General features: G+C 37.9%; 1 protein-coding gene across 1 annotated transcript; it reads left to right on the forward strand.

Moving 5' to 3' along the window:
* Positions 1 to 165: 165 nt before the first annotated feature.
* Positions 166 to 22,935, forward strand: LOC110845308. Its single transcript, XM_022091706.2, has 11 exons — positions 166 to 455; positions 2,152 to 2,886; positions 17,098 to 17,262; positions 17,337 to 17,567; positions 17,637 to 17,967; positions 18,570 to 18,877; positions 18,943 to 20,039; positions 20,110 to 21,633; positions 21,716 to 21,960; positions 22,033 to 22,080; positions 22,148 to 22,935. The coding sequence occupies exons 2-11, from the start codon at positions 2,723 to 2,725 to the stop codon at positions 22,436 to 22,438; spliced, it is 4,404 nt and encodes a 1,467-aa protein (XP_021947398.1). The 5' UTR covers positions 166 to 455; positions 2,152 to 2,722; the 3' UTR covers positions 22,439 to 22,935.
* Positions 22,936 to 23,035: the final 100 nt, after the last annotated feature.

A 23,035-nucleotide genomic window follows, 5' to 3' on the forward strand; every position in this document is an offset into this window, starting at 1 on the left:
GGGACCACGTTGGGATTGAGACAGGTGAGTGCATCAAGCAGGTAGGTAGATATTTAGCTATGTAGGCAGGCAGGTAGTGGTCGTGGTGGGATGAAATCAGGTAGTTTTGCTAGCTGGTGGCCTGGCCTGGCCGTATGCAATGCAAATGCAAACTTTAAAAGTGCAGTAGTAAAGTAAAGTAGTTGTAAAACAGGTAAAGTTCTCTCCTCAGTCACACTTTGGGTCTCAGAGACGCGCAAAAGTAACTAACTTTCCTATCAGATTGATTGGTGATACAATTAAAATAAAATTTTGAAAAAATAAAAGTAGAGATATAAAGTGACCATTGGAATTTGAAAGGAGTGAATTTTTTTAAAAAATTGAGAAATTAAATACGAAATACATAAGGAAGTTGAATTTTTCAAAATTGTACCATTTTTCATGGCGGTTGACTAATAAAGCTTCTATTGCTCAAGGTAAAAAGTTTGCAATTTTTTTTCATCTTACTTAATTCAGGAGTCTCATCTTATCTAGATTTAATGAAATTTCGATAGAAATGCGGTAGAAATTTGGAAATTTTGCCTGGTTAAATTCCAGCAAAAATAAGCTTTTAGTGGGAAAACATTGTCCCATTTCCACTCTAATAGCTCAACTTAACCCTTTTTCTCCTTAAATGAATGGGTGTAAAAATGAGGTGAAGGATAAACTTGCATGCATTCTGCTGCATTTCTGGATATGCAGGATTGCAAAGTACAGTTACTTTCTGCATCGCCTTCTCCCAGTTTCCATCACGTCGCACAAATGTCCATGCCAAGAGTCCGGTTTTCTTAAGCACCTTTTCGCATTCACACCTTTACTTTTCCACATATTTATTATTATTTTAAGTGTCGAATTCCATTACCTGACACAAACTTGGTCTCGTTGACGGTGGCATTTCTTCCTTTGTAGCTCGCTTATAATTAAAATTTGAGATGCGTCTTGCTCCTCAAGGGAAGGCCGCCACGGACGGACGGGTCAATATCTTATCTGCACTTATCTATTATCATCGAAATTAAAAATGGAATCGAAATCGCGCATTGTCCGTCAACTATCTAGCAAAGACCTTCTGATTCTTGTGACATGTCAATTTCCATACTGATAATAACAAGAGGTTTCTTAATCGATGGCATGCATACAGAGAGTTGGTTTCGTTTCGTTTCGTTACATATATTTTGCTATGTAGGTATGCGCAAATGTGAAGGGAGGTGGAGGAATGAGTGTAAAATATGCAACATTCATTTAGCCAAGTGATGAATATTTACGGCAGGCAGTAGGCAGTAAGTACTTATCTATTTTGTTAGCAGTGACCGCGGAAGCCGTGGGGACATGTGGGGACGTTAAGATTGTAGGATAAATAGGGGATGGAAGGGTTTATATAATGATGCGGACATCGAATAACCGTGGGGACATTGTCCGCGGCCACTGTTTGTTATGTATTTGCTTACTTGGCTGGGAGAATGTGCACGGTTTTATTTTAATCTCATGTGTATCGCATGTATCGCAACAATAGGAATAATAAGTAATAGCTGCACTTCTCTTGTGTCTGAGTGACTAATCTGCTCTGATACCTAGAGGGCTAAGAATAACTTATGTAGCGTTTCATTTACTAGCACATACTGCTTTTTATTATTCGACACGAATCAAATTCCATTCGGCATTTGGATCCAAATTTAGAATTAGAACGAATTAATGCCCCTTTGGATTGGATGTCATATTTGAAGCGTTTGGCGTCATTGGCTTCATTGTTGTTGGCTGGGGTGCAGCGCAGCAATTATGCAGGATTGGACTGGCGAGATCTAGATGACTTATTTTTGTGCAGGGCGGAGGTGGAAAAGTTGGATTGGATTGCATATCCTTTTTCTTGATGGAGTAATAATATTACTTATTTATCAGATGAAATTACTTATATTGAGGAGTCGTAGTGGATGGTCAGTTTTGTCCGTATTGTTGTCATTATTGGGTTGATCAGATATCACTAATAATGCATATCACTCATTCACTTTTGTCCCTGCAAAAATAATGCAATTGCAATTTTGGTCTAGTTTTATGGCATATTTATGACTGATTTGCGGGGTCAGTTCGTTCGTGTATCTTTTGACCCTTTATTGCAATGATTGTAATTATTATTTCCAGGGAAGGTCGGTTACTTACTTAATAAGAAGACCTCCATCCATGGCTCCTACCCATTCCAGACTGACTTTCACCCCTGATCGTGACCACTTTCGGGGTACTTTCTCCACGGTATCCTCCATGCATTCTTGCTGCTCAGCCTGCGGTCAGTAGCGCCAGACCAGCCATGCAAACGATACAATGAAAAGAAAGAGAATCAAATTACTGTAGCGGACACAATTAACTAATAACAATTAAAATCCGTAATTAACCTGTCGCGTTGCTTACCGCGTCGCTGCGCGCCGCTCTGTCTGCAAAAAAGAAGATTTACAAGTGCCATTATCAAGCCAAGACTACTACCTAAAAAACTGCCAACTTGAGAAAGTGAATCTTCTCCAATCGTCTGCCAAATTAACGCCACATGATACTTACACACGACCCTTGAAGCATGATGACTCTGAAAGCGAGAGTATTCTAAAGCTAAAAACCCAATAAAATAGATACAAAATTTATCTCGTAAATTGATCTCGTTCTTTGAAATCGAGGGGTTAATTCGAGGTGTGTTTTAGTGTGTGTGTAAGTCTGCAGAATCATCATGTTGGTGAATTGGAGTGGGAAATTGGGGCACGTCTTTGGGGGACGCATCTTCAGGATTCTTATCCTATTTTTGTGCGCCTTGGGCATCCTTGTCGGCGTTTATCGGGCGCGAGGAAACAGAATTGAGAAGGAACAACTCCAAAAGAACAGGCCGCTTAAACAGTAAGTGCATCAATTAATATTTGCATGCATGCAAAAATTAGTATTATGTAAATTATACATCAATCCCTTCATGTCCAATAATGCATCGATAATTTTTAATTCGTATTCGTCACATGTCTCATAAATTTCTTGACACTTTCCTTCCTTATCGGTCAGTCAGTTTCATTGTGTTTCGTTTTGCATGCAAAATATTGTTTGCAAAATATAAGGCGACATGTTTTTCGTACATGCATGCAAAATATTTGCGCATGCAACATTTATTTTCTTAATTGGAAGATATAGAAATTTAATGATCTGGATAAAAGGACATTGGATTTTTCCTCGTTTCATAAATATTTAATTAAGTAATTAAAAAACGTGGTCATTATTTTTATCCAGTGAGTCATACACAAAAGCGCATTGTTTCCACGTGTAAGTGAGTAGATCCACTTAAAATATTGGGTGCCATATTACCAACCATGATCTCATTTGCATATTTCATATTTCCATCCACTGTTTTGACTACATAATTAATGAGGATCAATTCCTCATTAATCACGCAGAGGCAATGAACTTGTTGTCGAATCGCCTTGATCTTGGCCGCTTATTGTCGTTTCCTCCAGAACCTTGAGGAATTCTCCGTAAAGTGGAGAAGAAGTAGGCGACTATTATTATTTGTAAATTAGTGGACAAAAAAATTTGACAGGACAACAAGGATAAGGAGACAATGGGAATTTATGACAAACTCGTGTCGAGTTTACTGGTGTACATGTCATGTTCTTCAAACCACGCCAAGAATCAACTTCCGATTCGTCAATGTTCTTGATTTTTGTGACAAAAAAACAACTCCATAATTTATGACGGAGTCGTTAAAAGGAAGGAATTCCCTTGATCCTTATTTTATATTCCAGTCAATTTTTCGTGGTATGGTAATGACAACAATTAAGCAACAATTAAACAATTTGTTTTGCTCAAGATTTCGTAAAAAAGAGAGCAATTATAATATAGTTAAGTTTAAGCAATAATCTGTTCGCTAGACTCGTTTTATTATTACCTAAATAAATTTTTGAATGAATATCTTGATGTCATTGGCAAGTTGGTGATTTGATTGGATGATGGAGTTGACCAAGAAATAATAAATGTGGTTTGGTAGATGGATTGGATTTGTAAATTTTCATTGTTGCGCGAGCTGTAATTAAGGCTGTTCAGTAGGTCCGTGGCTAATTGTCCCTCATTGACATTGGGGTTGGGTTCAACCTTCTTTCTTTTTCAAAGGTATCAACAATAATACTTATCTGACTCTGACTGACCTAATCCATATCAATCAGTTGGACTTGGACGTACGTAGGAAAAGTTATTCTTTTAATAAAATTTGATATGTGTTATATTAATAATCAATCTTTATTATTATAAGATTTTATTGATTGGTTGATGAATGCTGATTAATTGTTGGTTGGTCATTAATAAAAATATGATATGACCACCGCCGGAAAACCAATGTCAAGTACGTTGGTTGAGACGCGCCCAGTAGTCAAGATCATTTTTTCAGGCCATGTTTACTCTGTTAATTGATCATAAAGTTATTATTGGGGTGATGATGAAGGTGAAATAAAGGAAAAAGCACGTAGGTAGGTAGGTTAAGATTTAAACGAGAGGACGACTAAGGTTAATTATAATTAAAAGTTTTAATGATGGTTAAATTGAGACGTTGGTGATAAGACAATACATAATTTCGTACTTTTCTGGGAAAAAATTTGTCACCATTCTTTTTCGCGAAAATTTAATGGGATGCATTTCTCTAATAAATATCTAACGATAAGTTGTAAGTGCACTTCTCTCATGTAATAAAACTTAGTTTGGTCTGGTCAAGTGCCTATTTGGTCTGAAAATTAAAATTAAATATCTCTTAATAACGAGACAAGAATGATTTGCATGCACTATTTCGTGTCTCATGTCAAATTTATTTTGTTTATTTTTCCCTCAGAAATTGGTACGTGCAATATTTGACTAACTGCACTATTGCAATAATCATAAAAATAAGTGCATATGCATGCAATTCAGCGACAATAATATCCGATTTCATGCCCGACTACAAAATTAAGAGAGACATTTATATAAACATCCGCCATTAATTAATTAATAACTGAATTGTTTTATACATATCTCTCAAAAAATATTAAAACCAAACCACGCAAACATATCAATTTAGACAACATAATAGCATCAAGAATTAGCCAAGAAAGGGGAGAAAAAAGTACATGTAAAATCGGCCAACCACTTTTTAATCCTTCGTGATATATGTAATCACAGTAAAATAAAGTAAAGTATGTAGTTTGACGATCAAATCATTCTCCTAACGGGGACAGATTTGATTACTTTTTGCACATACAAAGTTTTTTTTTTACATAAGGCAGAATTGAGCCCTGTTTTAATTAGATGTGTACAAATTGCACGTAGTCTCATGATTTATTTTATTTTATTGTATTGTATTTCGCATCTCTGGGAAGTGCGGAAGTGCCGGTGGACCACGACCACGCTATGCAATGCAACATATGCAGCAATCTTCTCGTAGTCTAATCCTAAGAAGTATTTATTTTCTTGTATGCAAAAGTGCTCTAAATTTCTCCCAATTGTTTAATTATTGTGAACCGTTCGAGTACAGATACAAAAGTGCATGCAAAACTTTAGTTCGTCTTCTTCTTCTGGGCTACGTGACTCATTGTGTGGACAGATCTTTTATTGTGGGGTTAGATTTCAAAACAAGGCGTCAGTCATCGGCCATCCGCCTTATCGTGTCGTCATCTTATCAAAGACCTTATATTGTAATATACATGTGTACATAATATGTAAATCTGTATTAAGAAGTGGGGGTATTTAGCGAGAAATATTTAAATGACGTGGGTGCATGCAAAAAATTAAAATATTTATTATAGGCATGCAATTTATTGCCAACTTTCTATGCACGTATTGATAATACCGACCGGACGGAGGTAGGTAGTTGGATGACGCTCATTGGACTCCATTGTTACGATATTGTTGCCATTGTTGGGATTATTGTTATTATTATGACTTGGTTAAGTCGGTTTGAAAATCTGCACTTTTTTAGCTGAGTCATTCATTCACATCCTTTTTACAAAGAAAAGGTGACGACTTTTGCTTGATAGACGTTTAGTTATTAAGTATTTATTATTTATTATGCTGCTAAATATGTAGGCATGCATGTGTAATGATTAGTTGGGATACATGAGAAAAGTTGGTTAGTTAAGCTTCCTTTTAGAAAAAAATCGTAGTTATAAGTTCGACTTTTATTAGCCGACTAACTAACTAAACATGGTTTGATAATATTAGATTTCAAATTAAATGATTGTAATCTAAAACTTTCGATTTGATTTGATTTCTTATTATTGTTATTGTTTGCCTCGTTGGTTCTCTTCTGTGAGGACAATTTTGCAGCAAAATTTTTGCTGCAGGATTTTTTTTCTGCAAATTTTCCATTTAAATATTTCCATTTTTATGCAGAATCACAGCATTTCAGGAGAATTGTCATTGTTTCAGAAAAACATGTAGGTGGTAGGAGATACGTAATAAAGAATACAATTTTATTGCTAAATGCTCACCTTCATCCAGATTAAGATAAGTAAATAAGTTTTTAGTGTGAAATATGTTAAGCTTGTTTCTTTCAAGTAAAGGACACATATTTTTTTACGACATGAAATGAAATGATGAAGCAAACTAATAATCCTCTCTCCATTGTATTTATGTGCAAAAGTTGGCAATGAGATAAATATACTAAAACTTATCAAAGAATTGATACATGATGATATGTTATCTTTGCATAAATTGTCCCCAAGAAAAAGAAAGAACTACCTCAACCTTAACTATATTTAACTTGTTTGATGATGATGATGATTCACAATATTTAAGCAGTGTTTGTTATCACGTGTCATTTATTACACAACAGTGCACACACACGTTTAAACAAGTGCAGCAAAAAGACAAAGTGATCATATGTACATTTACGTTGCGTATGTACATGTATGCGCACCTTAATGAATTTGGTTTTTTCTTGTCAGGAGAAAAATAGAAAAATTCTTCCTGGTTATGCTTAGAATTTTCTGCAACTTCACTGCTTGCACCCAGCCAAATATCTGTAAATGGATGGACGGCATACAAATATTCGCACTTAAGATTTGCCACTATTTTTACGCAGATTTTACGTTGATTATTGCATAATAAGTAAGTAAGCTAAAATTATACCTATGTTTTTTCTTCCTCTAACACCCCCACAAGGCAGGCAAAACGATGCATATGCATTATTTTTGTGTGCCTATCGTAAACTCAACTAAAGTGGACTAGATTATACATTGTTTATCGCGTTTTTTAAGAATTTGTTAGACCAAAAATTGCCATAATTTTACGCAAGATTAAAAATTTAATGTATATTATTTATTCTGTATGTATGCAGGTGGGTAGGCACGCACGTATTTATGGTACATAGTGTACAGAATTATGTGTGTGGTGTAGGCACTTAAAAGCTAATCGGTGGTTTAGTTGGGGTTATTTAGTTAATTAGATTTTAGGCAGAGGTAAGGTAGGTAAACAGTTCTAGTCTACTTGTTGTCTAGATGGATGGAATACAATAATTACTCGTTTGTTTGTGGTTTGGTTTTGGTTTGGTCTGGTTAAGTGTGACCCTCCCATTCAATATATGTATTTATTTACGAGTAAAAACAGTGGCCGCGGACAGAGGGACAATGTCCCCACGGTTATTCGATGTCCGCATCATCTCCCCATCTTATATAAACCCGTCCCTCCCCTATCCTACAACGTTAACGTCCCCACACCTTCCGCGGCCAATGTTTATGACCAACTTGAATGAACGCTTTTTATCTATTTCCCAAGTTTTGGTAGTTAATCAATTAATTAATTAATTAATGAACGGAACGGAACTTGTTACTGGTTGAAATTGCAGCAGAAATATTTAAATATCTGCATATAAAGGTTGCATGATGCTAATACACAAGTCATAAATTAGGCATGGATGCAATACTCACTTGTCATTAGGCGATGATTTATTCATCCATTTAAATACATTTCACAAATGTCTGTAATGCATGTAATGTCATCGCGATTGGATTTCGCATTGTTTGTATGTTGTGGGGTAATCGATCGCTTATTGGTTTGCACTTGAGAAATCTGTTGACTTTGGCATTTGCAAATTTTTTCGCTGAAAGGATTTTTTTTGCGATTAGTGAAGCGTAAGAGCGTCGCAATTTCATCAGTTAGGTGTGTATTTAAGTAGCTACTAAAAGGAAGGAATTGGCGAATTGATTGACCGTCCCAAGGTGAGAGTCGAGTCAGGATTTTGACAATGAACGACTGATACGTAAGGGTTGACTTTAGCTAATTTTGAGAGACGTTTTTGGTTGGTTTAATCCAGAATAAAGTAGAGTTGGTTAACAAAATGGGCTTGTTATTGATAAGCGGTTGCGTCCCATCCTGTCAACCTGATGGATATTCTAATTGGAGACAGAGTGACATGTCCGTGTCGGGATGTCGCCAATTATTTAGTCGCATTCTTCCTCTCCAGTTTAATCCAATCCAGGTAAATAAATATTTAAGTGGGGGTTGGATTACAAAGTATGTAATTTATGTCGACAAAATTCGCAATTGTATATTTTGGCAAATTGGCAATTGACTCAATTTACGTCAGGTCATGTTCTTGTCGTCGGAAGACGTGACATGCCATGCCATGTGTCACTTTTACTCGAAAAGTGACATGTCAAATGTTGACAAGGAAGGAATTTTTGTACGTGCAAAAAAATGTATCCATCCCCTCAGGAAATATTTCAATATGTACGTGGCTGCTAGCTTCACTGTTAATAAATAAGATTTCCTTTTCCGTGTATGGAAAAATGAAATATTCGCATGAATGAATGCAAATCTCATGTTTCTTCTTGTTTAAACCTAAAATTATTGGTTTGTATGTGTGTATTTGCACATGCCCATAATTTTGCTTAACGGTTTTGTTCTTTGAAAAAAGTTAGTTGAACTAGTTACTTAAATAATGACGATGCCGACGACGACGACGGTGGGTGGTGGTTTCTTGACCTCACCTCCACCTCAACACCTTTAACTTTACCTAAACAGTGGCCGCGGAAGGTGTGGGGACATGGGGGACATTAGCATTGTAGGATGGGGCAGGGAGGGGTTTGTATAAGATGGGGAGATGATGGGGACATCGAACAACCGTGGGGACATCGTCCCTCTGTCCGCGGCCACTGATTCTTATAACCTCACCTCGTGTATAACAATAATGCATATCTATTATTTACTTATCTCACTCACCACATCCGTCCCTCTTCTTAATTAAGCACATTGTTTTCAAAACGCAAATATGTAAGGAGCCAAAGCCAATTGTTTGAAAATAAATATTATGGCGGAGCAAACGTTTATTTTTCTTTTATTTTCATTCAAGGCTGAAAATGGGATTGACTTGACACGTGATTTTTATGTATGTATATACATTCTGGTAAGATAAGTTAAGGTGTTTGGATGAGTGAGTAGGTGAGGTGAGGTGTAGATGAGACTGGGATAAGGTGTGGGCAATCAGTGTGTAAAAAAATAATGATGATGATAACTATATTTTGGCAAGGGAAGGATTTAGTTGGAGTGATTATAAATAAATACTTTGTTGGCCATGTCGTCGACCATTCTTATCGGAGTTATTATCGACATCATCACCTTTTTAAACCTTGATTGATTCGATAAATAAATTAATATTTACGACTTGATTTAGGTTTAAGAGGTAACAATTTGGAATGAAAATTTGAAAAGTTAAGATATTTAACTTCCACACGAATTGATCATTGAAAATTGAAGATCCTTTCATCTTTTTATTGACTTGTATTTAAGTCAAATTATCTTAAAATCAAAAAAACGGCACTGAAATGAGACATTTTATGGATAAAAGTCAATTAAAATATTTGGAAGTAAAATTTTCAATTTAGAATTTAGATCCCGATTTAAATTAACGAGTCTGCATTTTAACGGTTCCTCAATTAGTCGAAAAAGAGGGACAACTGGATTGGATTGTTAATTCGAAACTGCAGTAAAATAAAAACAATTGAATCATGACGCCCAACTAAACGAATGAACGGTCGTATTTCGTGTTGGTGTAGTTCAAGTTCTTCTTGCAAATAAAATAAAACCTTCTTTCGTCTGATGATGTGAAACTGGTCGTCAACCAATTTTTTTAAGCGAGTAGATGCAAATAAGTAAAAAAACATAATACGACACCGTTTCTCAGGTTGAAATATGCCTTATCTTCGGCGAGATCAAGATCATGGTCGCAAAAATATTATGCAATTACGCACTTTTTTATCGACATTTTCAGCTCGAAAAAGATCATTATTTAAAAAAACTTCAAAATTCAGAGTACCATTTAAAGATAAATGCATAATAATAATAAATTAAAATTTCATGTCGTTTTCACACATCGCAAAATCCCTGGAATTTGCATCCATAAATAATTTTATTACAAAATGATTCTAATCTCGTACGTAAACATGTATTTAAAATGAAAACGATGTTGAAATAATTTCCCCCAAAACAAGACAAGCCGCAGACCCACTAACGTCGTAATAATAACGAAATAATGTCTTATTTTGGCTTAAATCCATCCTCAATAATTTGGTGCTAAACTTCAGTCGCTAACTGAGTTAACAATTCATGCCGAAGGTTATCTTGCCCCGTTATATAAATTAAGTATATACTTTTTATTATTATTATCTGCCGTGCTGACTGTTTGTTAACTACACTACTTATTTAATACTTAGGACCATTCTTCACTCCCAGTTTAAGTTTTTGTCCCAGGATGAAAATCAAAGTCGCAAAAGTTAACTTGGCCTTTGTCAATTTAACTTTACTCAAAGTCGCGAATAAAATAAAATTGCATGGCCATCATCATCAAGTAAAATCCTGTTTTTTTTTCTATGATATGCATGACAAGATCCATCACAAAAATTATAATAGGCGAGTTGTTTAGTATTTATTCGAAAAAATTATTTGATATTGATATTTGCGATTAATTCGCACTTATTTTTATGCAAACAGTGGCAAGTTCCATTGCAAAAATTATAATACGAATAACAGCCGAGTAATTTAGTACTTATTCATAAAAATTGATACTTGCGAATTTTATTAATTCGCACTTATTTTTATGCAAATAGAAGAAAAAAACTATGAAAGTGTGAACAATTTTTTTTCACGTAATTTCTTATTCTAAATTTGACACATGGCATAATAACATGGAACTGATTCGCAATTTCACACTTTCCATTAAGTTACATTACCCGATAAAATTGGAAATTGTCGTCACTGTTCCTTTAGAAAAAAAAAGTTTTGAATGGCCAAATTTCCACGTCAGTCAAAGTCAGTGTCATTGTGCATTTGTGTGAAATCTACGACGACAAGAGGGTCAAGGGGGTTGCATTTCATAGAAATACTTATTTATTCGCATGGGTTATCATCGTCTCGATAAGTTAAATTGGAAATTAAGCAGTTTTCTTTCTTTCATGAAATAATATTTGATTTCCTGCTTTCCTCATGATTAAAAAAAACGACAATAATTTTTTTCTGAAAAGAGCCACCACGAATTTCAATTAAGTTATAAAATGATGACTGCATCGAAGCAATTAAATATTATGACATCGAAATCGCCTCCTCACTCCTGTGCAGGATGGAATTATTTGATGACGAGGGTAATTTTATAAGTGGAAATAAATTTCTCCCAATTGAGAATCTCTGACTAATTAAACGAGACCATCAACCTATCTGTCAAGTAGGAACTTAACCATAACATAGCACGAGTATATAAGTGACGAGGATGTTGCATTGCGTATGTGTAGAAAGTGGCAAAAAACTTTCCACTTGATTTCTTGTCTTGCTGAGATTTTGTACTATAGATTTTATTTTACTGAAATTCATTGCCACACACAGAATCACATCCTAAAATTCAATTCAGTAGTAGGTAAAATCTCACTCACTCACTCACTTATTGGGAATCAGAAGAAATGTGTAGGCAGACCAAACCACATCTTTTTACCTGTCATTTTGTTAGTTTTGAAAGAATCATCGCCGATCGTGCAAGGTTTTCCTATTTTTGTTCTCATCTATCTAAAATCAGCTCAAAGTACACGACATGGAGCCATTTCCTACTTGCATCTTGAGCTACACAACAGTGTCTCAAGATTTGTAATTGTTCTGGCAAGATGACATTTTCACATATGCACATATTATCTATGTGTGATGACAATAAGTTGTCTTTGTCGTGAAGTCAGTGTCATTAACTCGACAACTTTTGGTGTGGAATAATGAATAAATAAACAAAAGATCAAGTCAAATATTTTCGTCGCTCTTTTACACAATGAGTCAAAGCAAAGCAACCAGTGGCCGCGGAAGCTGTGGGGACATTAACATTGTAGGATGGGGGAGGGAGGGGTTTATATAAGATGGGGAGATGATGCGGACATCGAACAACCGTGGGGACATTGTCCCTCACCCTTCCGCCTCCACTGAAAGCAACTGTAAATAAATAAATTGATTGCATTGCATAGCGAAAAACTAGAAAAATCTGGTTGTATGCAGAAAATCTATGGATTTATTATGTGCATTAAGATGAAATACCTGTGGTTCTTTGATTGATATGGCAGAATTGCATTGAATTGCATTAAGTTATTCGTTTCGATAGGTACTTGACGATGACGACTTTTGTTGATGCATAGCGAATTGCCAATTTACGTAGATCCCTACTTGGTTGGTAATGAGAATGAAATTGTTGAGTGTGGGAGTTGTTCCAATTTTTTGGCACTCTTGTGCCTATCTCAATTCGCATGGATTACTTTATTGGACTGGACTGGACTTTGAATTCATAAAAGTACAATGATAATGATGATGATGATTTGATCTTAATGCTCGTCGATTGAACAAAGTACGATGGTCAGAGTACACATTTGGTAGTTAAGACTAGGTTTTGTGTACGTATGTTGTACTTTACTGCAAAAAAGAGCATGCCAATTACGATTAAGTTCCTTTTCTTTCTTCCTGTCCTGCAAAATCCAGACAGCATTGTGCGGAACATGATTAAACAAAATGTGGATCTTGCATGTGATTTTTGAGATGACGCAGCAGTACAAATCTAATCTACGTACGTAACATGCTATGTACGTATTTACAATTTAAGCGAGTCAAGTCTGAATTGGTCTGTGTAATATAATTGTCTGTAATTATGTACATACATAGTATACAAAACTTATAATCAGTGTATGTACATATGCACATCCAGGGAAAACCTAACCTCGGGTTTTCTATCGCTGGCAACTTTTCTGTGCAAATTTCCCCTTGCAAATTGTTTTATTTCTTCTTGAGAAGTAATTGTAATCTTGTCTGCAATTTTTATGCGTGACGGTGAGCAGCCCTGTTTTTTATCCAGTTTTCCGCAATAATCGTGTCCAGATGAATGAAATGAACGAATTTTTGCCAGTGCAAAATTTGCACTGCAAATTCATGAATGACATGACACAGCTCTCTTTATCCATCCACGTGTCACGTGTGGTGTGGATGTAAACCATTAAATAATAATATTTAATTCACCTTTAAAAAAACTTATCTTTTGCCCGTCATCTTAATCGTTTCGCGAAAGAGTGCAAAACAAAGTGCAGAGGTTATACAATTAAATATTTATACGCAATACATAAATAAATGAATAATATGCAGCATATTTTTTTCCAAACATGCACGCGATGAAGGTTTCTTAAGCAATTGGTTGGTACATCTTCTCGTCTCGTACACCATAATTTTCAATGTTAATTAATCTCGTCCACCCACAAATTACCTTACTTTACTTTTGTGCCTTACCCGACCTGAACACGAATCCACGGCGTGGTTATCTACATATTAATAGTTATCTAACTAACTAACACCGACCTTACCTTAAGTAATATCCATCTCTGTCTCTCTCACCCCTTGCTGCAAGGCAACCTTACCTTACCTTGTCCTTAATAATACATTTTCATTATCACGCCAGTAAGTAAATGAATAATAAAATTATGGAATTTACAACACTTTTTTCCGCACGTTTAATTAAACAGAAATAAAGTTCACAGGGAGATTATACAATCGACAATCAAGAATGAGTAAGAACCTTAGAAAATTAGAGGACGCTTTTTTCCACTATTATTATTAACAAGATCAATTACATGATACAGTGGCCGCGGAAGGTGTGGGGGCATTAACATTGTAGGATAGGGAAGGGACGGGTTTGGATAAGATGGGGAGATGATGGGGACATGGAATAACCGCGGGGACATTGTCCCTCTGTGTCCGCGGCCACTGTACATTACATGAAATATTAACGACCATAGTTAGTAATAGTAATAAAATATGCACATATTTAGATGCACCCCTGGAATCAATTACAACCCATTAGTTGGAAATTAATCATACGAGTTAAATAATTAATCAATGTGCACTATTCTCGACCTAGACCCATTTTTATTCCATTTTTTCTGCCATATTTGCATCGCACACTTATTTTTGCATGTACGTGCGGTCACATTTGCCGAAAATCAAGGATCACATTATGACGGAATATTTAATTTATCATCTCGTCCTCTCACGAAATTAAAGCAATATTTATATTTGTCTTTATGACGATAAGCCGCTAAACTAAAAGATGGGTGAGGTAAGTGCACAGATATGGACGGACGTTGGTCCATTCATTACATTACGACATATCTTTGTGTACATATACCGTCATCGGTAAGGTAAAGGTCACTTTTCTCCATTAAAATAAACATATTTTTTCATACTTATTATTATAAAACTGTTGTAAATATGGACGTATACACGACATGATGAAGACTGCATTAATAATTTGATTTGTGTCAAGTTTAGCCACTCTCATTCACTGACTGCCTGAAACCACGGACAATGTTTGGCTGCACATTTATCTAATTTAATGTTTAGAAGAGGAGGAGGAATAAAAATTTAGCAGTATTTATGTATGCTAGACTTATTTTGGAAAAATTTCTGAGGGACGTAAGTACATACCAGAAAAAACGATAACAATTACATTTTTGAAGTTAGTAATTCACTTAATCGCATTTCTTACTGAATGAGAGATTAGAGAGAAACAATGGGTTCTTAAAGTCATCATTTAGTGAGCTGACCACCACCACTGTTAGGTTAAATAGTTGGTTAGTTAGTTATATGTACTTACTTATTAGTGACCACTTTGTCCTATCTCATCTCTATAAATGTGGGTCACTGTCAGTCGCACAGCCAACAATATACACCTGATATACTCGTTGTCGTCATTCATAAATGGAAAAGTTAACGAATTGCTTAAAAATGCATCTCTTCTCCAAAGTCACGTTTCTTATTTTTATTGCCAAGCTGCATTTCCACATTATTTAGTAAGGATTATTTATTGCAAAAACATGACAATGGATGCAACAACACCTGCAATTTCGCAGATTTACTTTGTTTGTCCGCTACACACGGTCGGCTCATTTATCAAATTGTATCCAGCTCGAGTCCAGGATTTGCATACTTATAATATTCGCCACAAGGTTTGCAACTGTGAATTATTTAGCGAGGAGGTGACTTCGCAATTCTCATTATTATTTATTTGTCACCCCATCCATCATTTTCAGACGGGGGTACAAAAAAATTTTCAGCAGTGGCCGCGGAAGCGTGTGGACAATGTCCCCACGGTTGTTCGATGTCCGCATCATCTCCCCATCTTATATAAACCCCTCCCTCCCCCATCCTACAACGTTAATGTCCCCACAGCTTCCGCGGCCACTGTCAGAAAGGATTAAAAGTGTGTCGATCCGTGGCTTGGCGTGGAGGTGTCGACGACGTATTTTTTAGTATCCACCTCTGGTCAGGTGGACAACAATACTTGCAAATATTTCCTTTATAATACAACGGCAACTATGTATTTACGAAGGCCATTCCTCCCCTGACTCTCATTGAGTTCCGTTAATTGACACTTCTCGTAATAAAAAAAGCATAACAAAATATCAACACTTTGTTCTTAACACAGAAGTTTACACCTTTTCTTTTCAAGTAATTCCTATTCCTGTCTGTGTAAAAGTAGTAAATATAATAATTTTATGGACTAAAATGTTAATGCACGTCTTAAATATAATCAGGAAGAAATTAAAGTTAAATTTAGTTGGGTGGAAGTAAAATGTAAATGTGTACGTAAAATTAGTCGTGATTTAACAATCTTCCTATTTATTTACTTTACTATTGAATTCATTTCATTCCTTGTTTGTTTATGCCAATTTTTTGTCAGCTGAAATTCACTTTTTTTGTGGGATGTTATTTATTTGAGCATGATCTCGACCCGTTGGTGACGAGTTCTTTTGTGATACTTTTATTTATTGTGATTCAATTAAGGCAGGGATTTGATTATGGAGAAGTAATCGAGCATAAAATGAGGAAAAAATATGTTTTGTATTATTTTATTATTACATCGAGTAATTTAATGACGATAAAATAAAGTGAGGAGATTAAATAGGTCCAAAGTTTAACCTTGGCATAAAAAAATAGTTTAACTGAGGAGATTTAATCGTCCACTTGTTTTGCGATTTGATGCGACATTTTTTTTTCCTGGCAAAATTTACTTACTTGTTTATTTAGCTATGGACAATTACAATTAGGGAATAAATAATAATGGGCATATTTTTTCTATTTGCGTAGATTTGGATCGCTCGCTGAGTCATTGTTCATTGTCTAATTATTAGAATTTTGATGGTTTTGCATGTTTGCTGTGGTCATGCAATTATTTTGCTGGATGACGTTTATTAAATGACATGGTCCAGACCAGTCTATTATCTTCTGGTCACCGTCATGCATGACAATCTGGAAGTGGATTATTGCGTCCGCTGATTTTTTTACGTATTTATTTACAAACGTACATAACATCCAGAATTTTAATGTGGGATTTTTACTAGGAAAAAATGAACATGAATTTAATTGAGCTTTATATAATGTCCACTTAGCGGGGAGGAAATTAATTGTGATGATTCCCCACGGGGGCTAAATCTTTATTGTTACGGCATAATAATAAACTTTCTCCATTTTTCTGTGTCGGTCTTTAATTCAATAATAATAAAAATGTGCATAAAATTAAACCATTTTTTTCCTCTAATTTTACAGCAGTGCGACCAATTTATTGCAAAGTTCGGCCAGTTCGCGATGGGTAATTGTCGCCAATCCAGGCCCGGCAGGGGACCAATTTGTCTGTTCGGTCGCCCGTGTCGCGAAAGATGCCAATTATTCGTGGAAGACGATCATCATTGGGGAAAAACTGGAATGTTGCAGGTATTTGGGAAATTACGTACGTATTTGCAAAAAAATTGGCATACCTACTTATTAGCATAATTTATTTATGTTAGAATGCCCGATTGCTACTCTATCCATACGTCCCAATTTCTACGGATGAGTTATCGCACGGCCTCCACGTTGAAAAGTTTGATGGCGTCGGAGGTTGAATTAAACAACAATTCGACCACACCGAGTTCCTCCGCGTATAAAGAAGTCGTCCGGAATTTAGCCTACATTTGGGTCATCCATCGCGGAGCCAGGCACGTTTTTGACGCTTATGTCGATGAATATATTGCAGCCGGGTAAAAATTTTTACAAAATTTTGTCCTCTTAAAAAAATTCAAAAATTTTAATATTTTTTAAAATTCTAGCGTATCGATCCCCCAATTTGAAGAAGAACTAAGTCGACAACTCCACACCTTAGCCTTGGACGAATCTCTCGCCCTGGTCGAAGACAGTAAGATAAGTCACCACCGAAGTCGTGGGGGTGGCGGGGGGAGTGTTTTCCGCAACCCGTATGCTCACTTTGGTCGGCCAGATGTTCGTCTCGTCCCTGGGGGAACGGGGAACAATTATTTGGAACGGCACGGTCACCACGTCCCCCTCAGCGCGGCGGCCGGGGTGAAGCATAACTCGTCCCGAAGAGCGTCGGAATTTCCGACGTTTCGAATCTGTGAAGTGAGACCACCTTCGATTGAAAAGGTGAGATTTTTATAATTGCGTCATTTTTGTTGTTAGTCATCATAAATCAGGGCCAATGTCGCAATCCTTGGTATTTATTTTTATAGTTTTTTATTTGTTGAAGATGAAGACTAGGGGACAAATAAAATTAGAATTCTCGCGTTAATTATCAAGGTATATGGTAGCTTGTTGCGTAATCGCTGTTTGTTGCATCGTGGTCACCAGTGACAAAACAGGGGTTAAATGTTATGGCACAATTTTGTACATTTTTATAGTTGTTGCATGCATTATTGTGTGGTTGGTGATGTGCAAAAATGAAGGGAGGGGTAGATACATACGTATGCAGTGAATGAATACTTAATTATTCAGGTGACGATGAGGGTATACTCGAAATCTGACACTTTCACCTTCGTGCGGATGCAAATTTTTGTTATTGAGTTTGACGTAGTTTAATTTGCGCATTGAAATCGAATCAATACACAACAAAGCGAAGGAGAGAGAGGAAGTGGATGATTTGCAGGTTAAAGCGTGACGAGAATGAAAGTGATGGTGACAAATTAGGTCAAAAATTATCCAGCTCCATTTTTTTATAAAAAATCTGAATAATTTTTAAAAAATTCCAGTTTCTCGAAATCGATGACGGTTGGTGGGATCTCCGCGCTCCAGCCTTGGTTTTACCTGGCGATACGATGCCACCTCTCTGCACGCGAAATACGATTTACAAATCCGACGTATTCTGGGCACTTCCGATCCTCCCAGACTACGCGTCGGGCAACGACAATGGTACCGAGGAGCAAGACGTATTTCCGGTAAAAAATAGCACGTCCCGCATCCCGCCCTGGTACATAAGAGGTCTTTGGAGTCAAAGTTTGCTCGGCGATCTGGGTGGGTCAATTCGACTCACGTTGTCACGAGTCCCCACGTTGCAATTGTATGTCTTTTTTATATGAAAAAAACTATGTGCTTATCATTACCAACTTATCTTGTTGCGTTCAGGAATCAGAATTACTTCACTGGCGGCGACTACGAGCCTTCCTCCTCCCCCAGCACGTCGAAACTCTTGAAAAGATGGCACTGCAAGTCCCGCTCAACCTTCCGCTGCCTTCTCCTCATGTCGAAAGAACTCTCGAAATCCGTCTACCTCCGAAAGCACGACCTCGCTCTTATCGAGGCATGGATAATCGACTTGAAATCGATCCATTACGCGGAACCCCCCATGCTCCCGAAAAGACGCTCCCATACGAATCCTTGCCTCGGGGCGGATGGCCTGCACGGCGTTTCTTTCTTCCCCGCCCTGGAACCTCACTTGTCCTCCGTCGCCGAGTCCGAGTACAGTTTGGCGAAACGGAACGAAACGCTGCGAAGCTTGGTCAGTGCAGCGGACAGGCTCCGGGTCAAACGGGATGAAGGGCTTTCCTCCGATCTGACCCCACCGGGAGAGCGTTCCACATATTTTTCTACGGATTGGAGCGCCTACATTCCAGTGACGGAATCAACGTCTGTCCAACGATACGGGTCGTCATCGTCATCTTCTTCGTCAGAGGATAAGAGTTCACAACTCTCCTCGAGCAACGGCCCCGTCACGTATTATGCCCATTTCCGCGACGCCTTTAGAGAGTTGGAAGACTCCCCGTCGGATTTTGTGAGGACGTTGGTCACCCATTCGAAGCAGAAGGCCGAACTGGCCGAAAAACATAGGCAGCAACAGCAGAATAGGAATGGAAAACAATTTCTGACTCAACCGTTTCCGTTATCAAATTCAAAATCGGGTTTCTCATCGTCTGAAACTTCGTCTCAAGAGGAAGAGTTTCCCATTTTGAAGGCAATGACGGAAAATATGTGCACCGGTTTCGGACCTCTGATTCCTTTCAAGCCGCGCAAAACGTATGACGACCTCCTTCTCATTGTCGTCTTTTCGAACCAGCATTACGATCTGATCCCCACGCTGGAGGTCTTGTACCGTTCCATCTTCCCGAATATGCTGTACTGTGGTCACCCCCATGTCTCGGTGGACCTCTTTTTGAGAAAGTATCAAACCGCGGAGCATCGCTCGTTCTCCTTTCTTCCGACGTATACACGAGCCACGTATGAGTGTAAGTACATATAGGCGCTTATCTGTACAGTCTTATCATGTCCATGTATAAATAAATTTAAATTTTGCAGGCGTCCTGGGCGCGATGGAGATGAACTACGAGGTGAAAGGCTACATCGTGATTAGTGATGAGACGCTCATGAAATCTTGGAACATTGAGGACTTGGACAAGAATAAGATCTGGGTGAGCAGTTCCACGACGCATGACTCTCGCCATGTCCCCGTGACGAAGGCTTCCTGGAGAAATTTGGACCCTCGTGGACAAAAACTACCCCGACTTTTGGACGGGATTGTGAACACGTGGAAGCTCTTTACCTACATTTTGGTTGGTCATGATGGATGGAGTATAGATCAAGGTCAAGGGCAAGGGAAAAGTCAAGGTCAAGGGGGACCGATTACTGTGAAGAATATCAGAGAGCGGAGAGACGTGGAAAAAGAAAATGATAAGAATGGGAGTACCTCTGATAAGGACAAGGAGTCCCTTGAAACCGGGGAATCGTCCTACGTTTCCCATCAGATCGATTCCCACTCCTACTCCCCCTTTGGAAACGACTCTTCCAGCGATGTCGTCGCCGTGGTGGAGAGCAAGGCGGAAAATTCGCTCAAGGCCGACCCCCCACTGTCCTTTGGTACTGGTGGTGGAGGATGGGACCTCTCCCCATCCGACTGGGACAACAAGGGCAGCACCATCTTGAGCGAAACTTCCAACGAAACTACAACCACGACCGAGACGGATGGCGATGTTGAAGTTGGCGAAGAAGATGAGAATGAGTCCGCTTCAAATGATGATCTTCTAACCGGATCGTCACTCCCTTCCGCCTCGTCGTCACCATCGTCTTCCTCCACACCGGAACCCATCATGGACGAATTAGAGTCCATCCTTCTCCCAACCCCGTTATCGAGCGAGCTGCTGGACAGCTCTTCGTCAAACAATTCTAATAATAATAATAATACGAGTAATATATCGTCCTCAACCTTGTCCAGTAGTTTGAGTGATGGTGGTTCCGCCGGGGAAGAATTGGAGGGTGGTGGTGACCTCGCCTCCACGACGACGGCGGGGACTGTCACCACGACCGGAGGAGACAGCTCGTCCGTTGGTGTTCCACTGTATCACGTGGAACACGCCGAACCACCCACGCCCCCGACGTGGCATCGACCAGGGGATGAAGCCACGCTTCGTCCTGAGAATAATTCCACCTCGACAACAACCCCTACAACAACCACAACGCAAAAAATGCCACTCCAAGAAACTGCAAAGTTCCTCAACAAGACTGTCCCCGGTGGTGGTGACGAAATCCAAGAACACCAACGGGAAGTGATCCCCCAGCGGCAGGAGGAAGATGTCCCCCTCTCCGTTAATTATGACCCTCTTCCCAGCATAACGACACCCCCCACTTTCCCAACATCCTCCTCGACACGACCCCCCGCACAATTTTTACAAAGCGCGATAAACCCCAGTTCCGACTCGGAGCTGGTGGCTCGAGAAATGGAGCTTTTACTAGAACATGTGCAAGACGTTTACTTAAACATGTTACATGTCGTCTCAGAGTACAAAGAGTTTAACGAGTCCAAATCACAAGAGTTTAGCTCAGAAGGTAAGTACTTATCAAAATTTCATTTTTTTACCTCTCAAAAAAGAATTTTTTTCACTCATCCGTTACTTTATTTGTCCTGTAGGACCATCAGAATCCATATTGTCCTCGACACGGTCAAGCCTACTCGAGGATACTAAATCGCATCGAATCTCCCCCCGAGAATTTCGACATATCCGATGCACCCTGCAAGATGACGGGCACCAGTCGGAACTTTGCTCATCTCTTCGTTCCTTCATTTCCACCCTGGGACAAAATCTGGGTGGGGAAATTGAGTTAGACTATGACACGATTCCCATGTATTATCTGCCCTCCTGGGCCACCAAATCGGTAAGCCCATCCAGTGATAAGTACATAAGATAAGCTATGATATTAAATTAACTTCTTATTTTGAAACTCTAGTTCTACTCCGTTGCCAATGTGCTCCTCCATTTCGGCGTTATGGATGAGGTTATTGTTAATTAACAGAATTACATAAGTACTTAAATAAAGTTAACCATTACATCTTATCTTATAGCTCGCCCTTCCCCTCTTATTTCGTGGTCTGGCGATTGAAGGGGACTGGGTCAATTTGCGGAGAAGTGCAGCTCTAAAAGTCATCTCGGAATATGAGGAGGATTCACCCTCCCCCGTCTCCCTGCCCCCACCAAACGTTCGATCGACATCGTCCTCCTCGTCCGCAGAGGAAGATTCGCCATCCTCCCCAGCCCATTATTTTCATCCCTTCAATCTACACAAGGTTCACAGCGACTTGGACAAAAGGAAGCTCTTTTGTTCAAACTATTTACTAAAAGTGTTTCAAATGTAGGCTTGACGTTTAAAAAAAAATTAAAATTAATCATAAAGTCATCTCACTTCAGTATTTTTGTGTTTTGTTTTTTTTTCATTAAGTTAAAAAGTTTTTTTATCTAATTTTCTTATTTTATTATGTGAAACGACTTTTTTTGTGAAATTGTGTGAAATTGTGTATGATTTTTTTGTTTGATATTATTCGGCTCGTTATGTAGTTATCTTCCTTATCAGGTCCTTAATATGTACCTTATCTGCTTGGGTATATGTATGTATTTTCTTCTTCTTCTTGGACTGACTCATCGTCCAGAAACTTTTTATCGTAATGTGATATTGTTTTATTGTCCAGCTACAATATGTTATTATTTAGAGAAAGATAAAATAATAATTTTTAGCCAAATGATTTTCTTGAATTTTAAGAACGGCATTGCTTACATGCAAGAACAAAAAGTGAATTATAATATATGTACAGGATAAGAGTTGTGTACAATAAATCGTCCAAAATTTAAAACAGTTTTCCTCTTCGCAATAATAATGTCTGATTTTTTAAAGAATTTGTAGCCTGGCTATTGATAAACAAAACGGTTCTAATTTTCGAATTGCACTTGTTTCATAA

This window comes from Folsomia candida, unplaced genomic scaffold (assembly GCF_002217175.1).
Source record: "Folsomia candida strain VU population unplaced genomic scaffold, ASM221717v1 Fcan01_Sc002, whole genome shotgun sequence".
In the NCBI taxonomy this organism is placed as follows: domain Eukaryota; kingdom Metazoa; phylum Arthropoda; class Collembola; order Entomobryomorpha; family Isotomidae; genus Folsomia; species Folsomia candida.

Coding starts and splice junctions, on each gene's coding strand:
- LOC110845308 (XM_022091706.2), top strand. CDS start 2,723: ATGTTGGTGAATTGGAGTGGGAAATTGGGGCACGTCTTTGGGGGACGC. Junction 17,568..17,636: donor GATGAATATATTGCAGCCGG/GTAAAAATTTTT, acceptor TTAAAATTCTAG/CGTATCGATCCCCCAATTTG. Junction 22,081..22,147: donor ATTTCGGCGTTATGGATGAG/GTTATTGTTAAT, acceptor CTTATCTTATAG/CTCGCCCTTCCCCTCTTATT.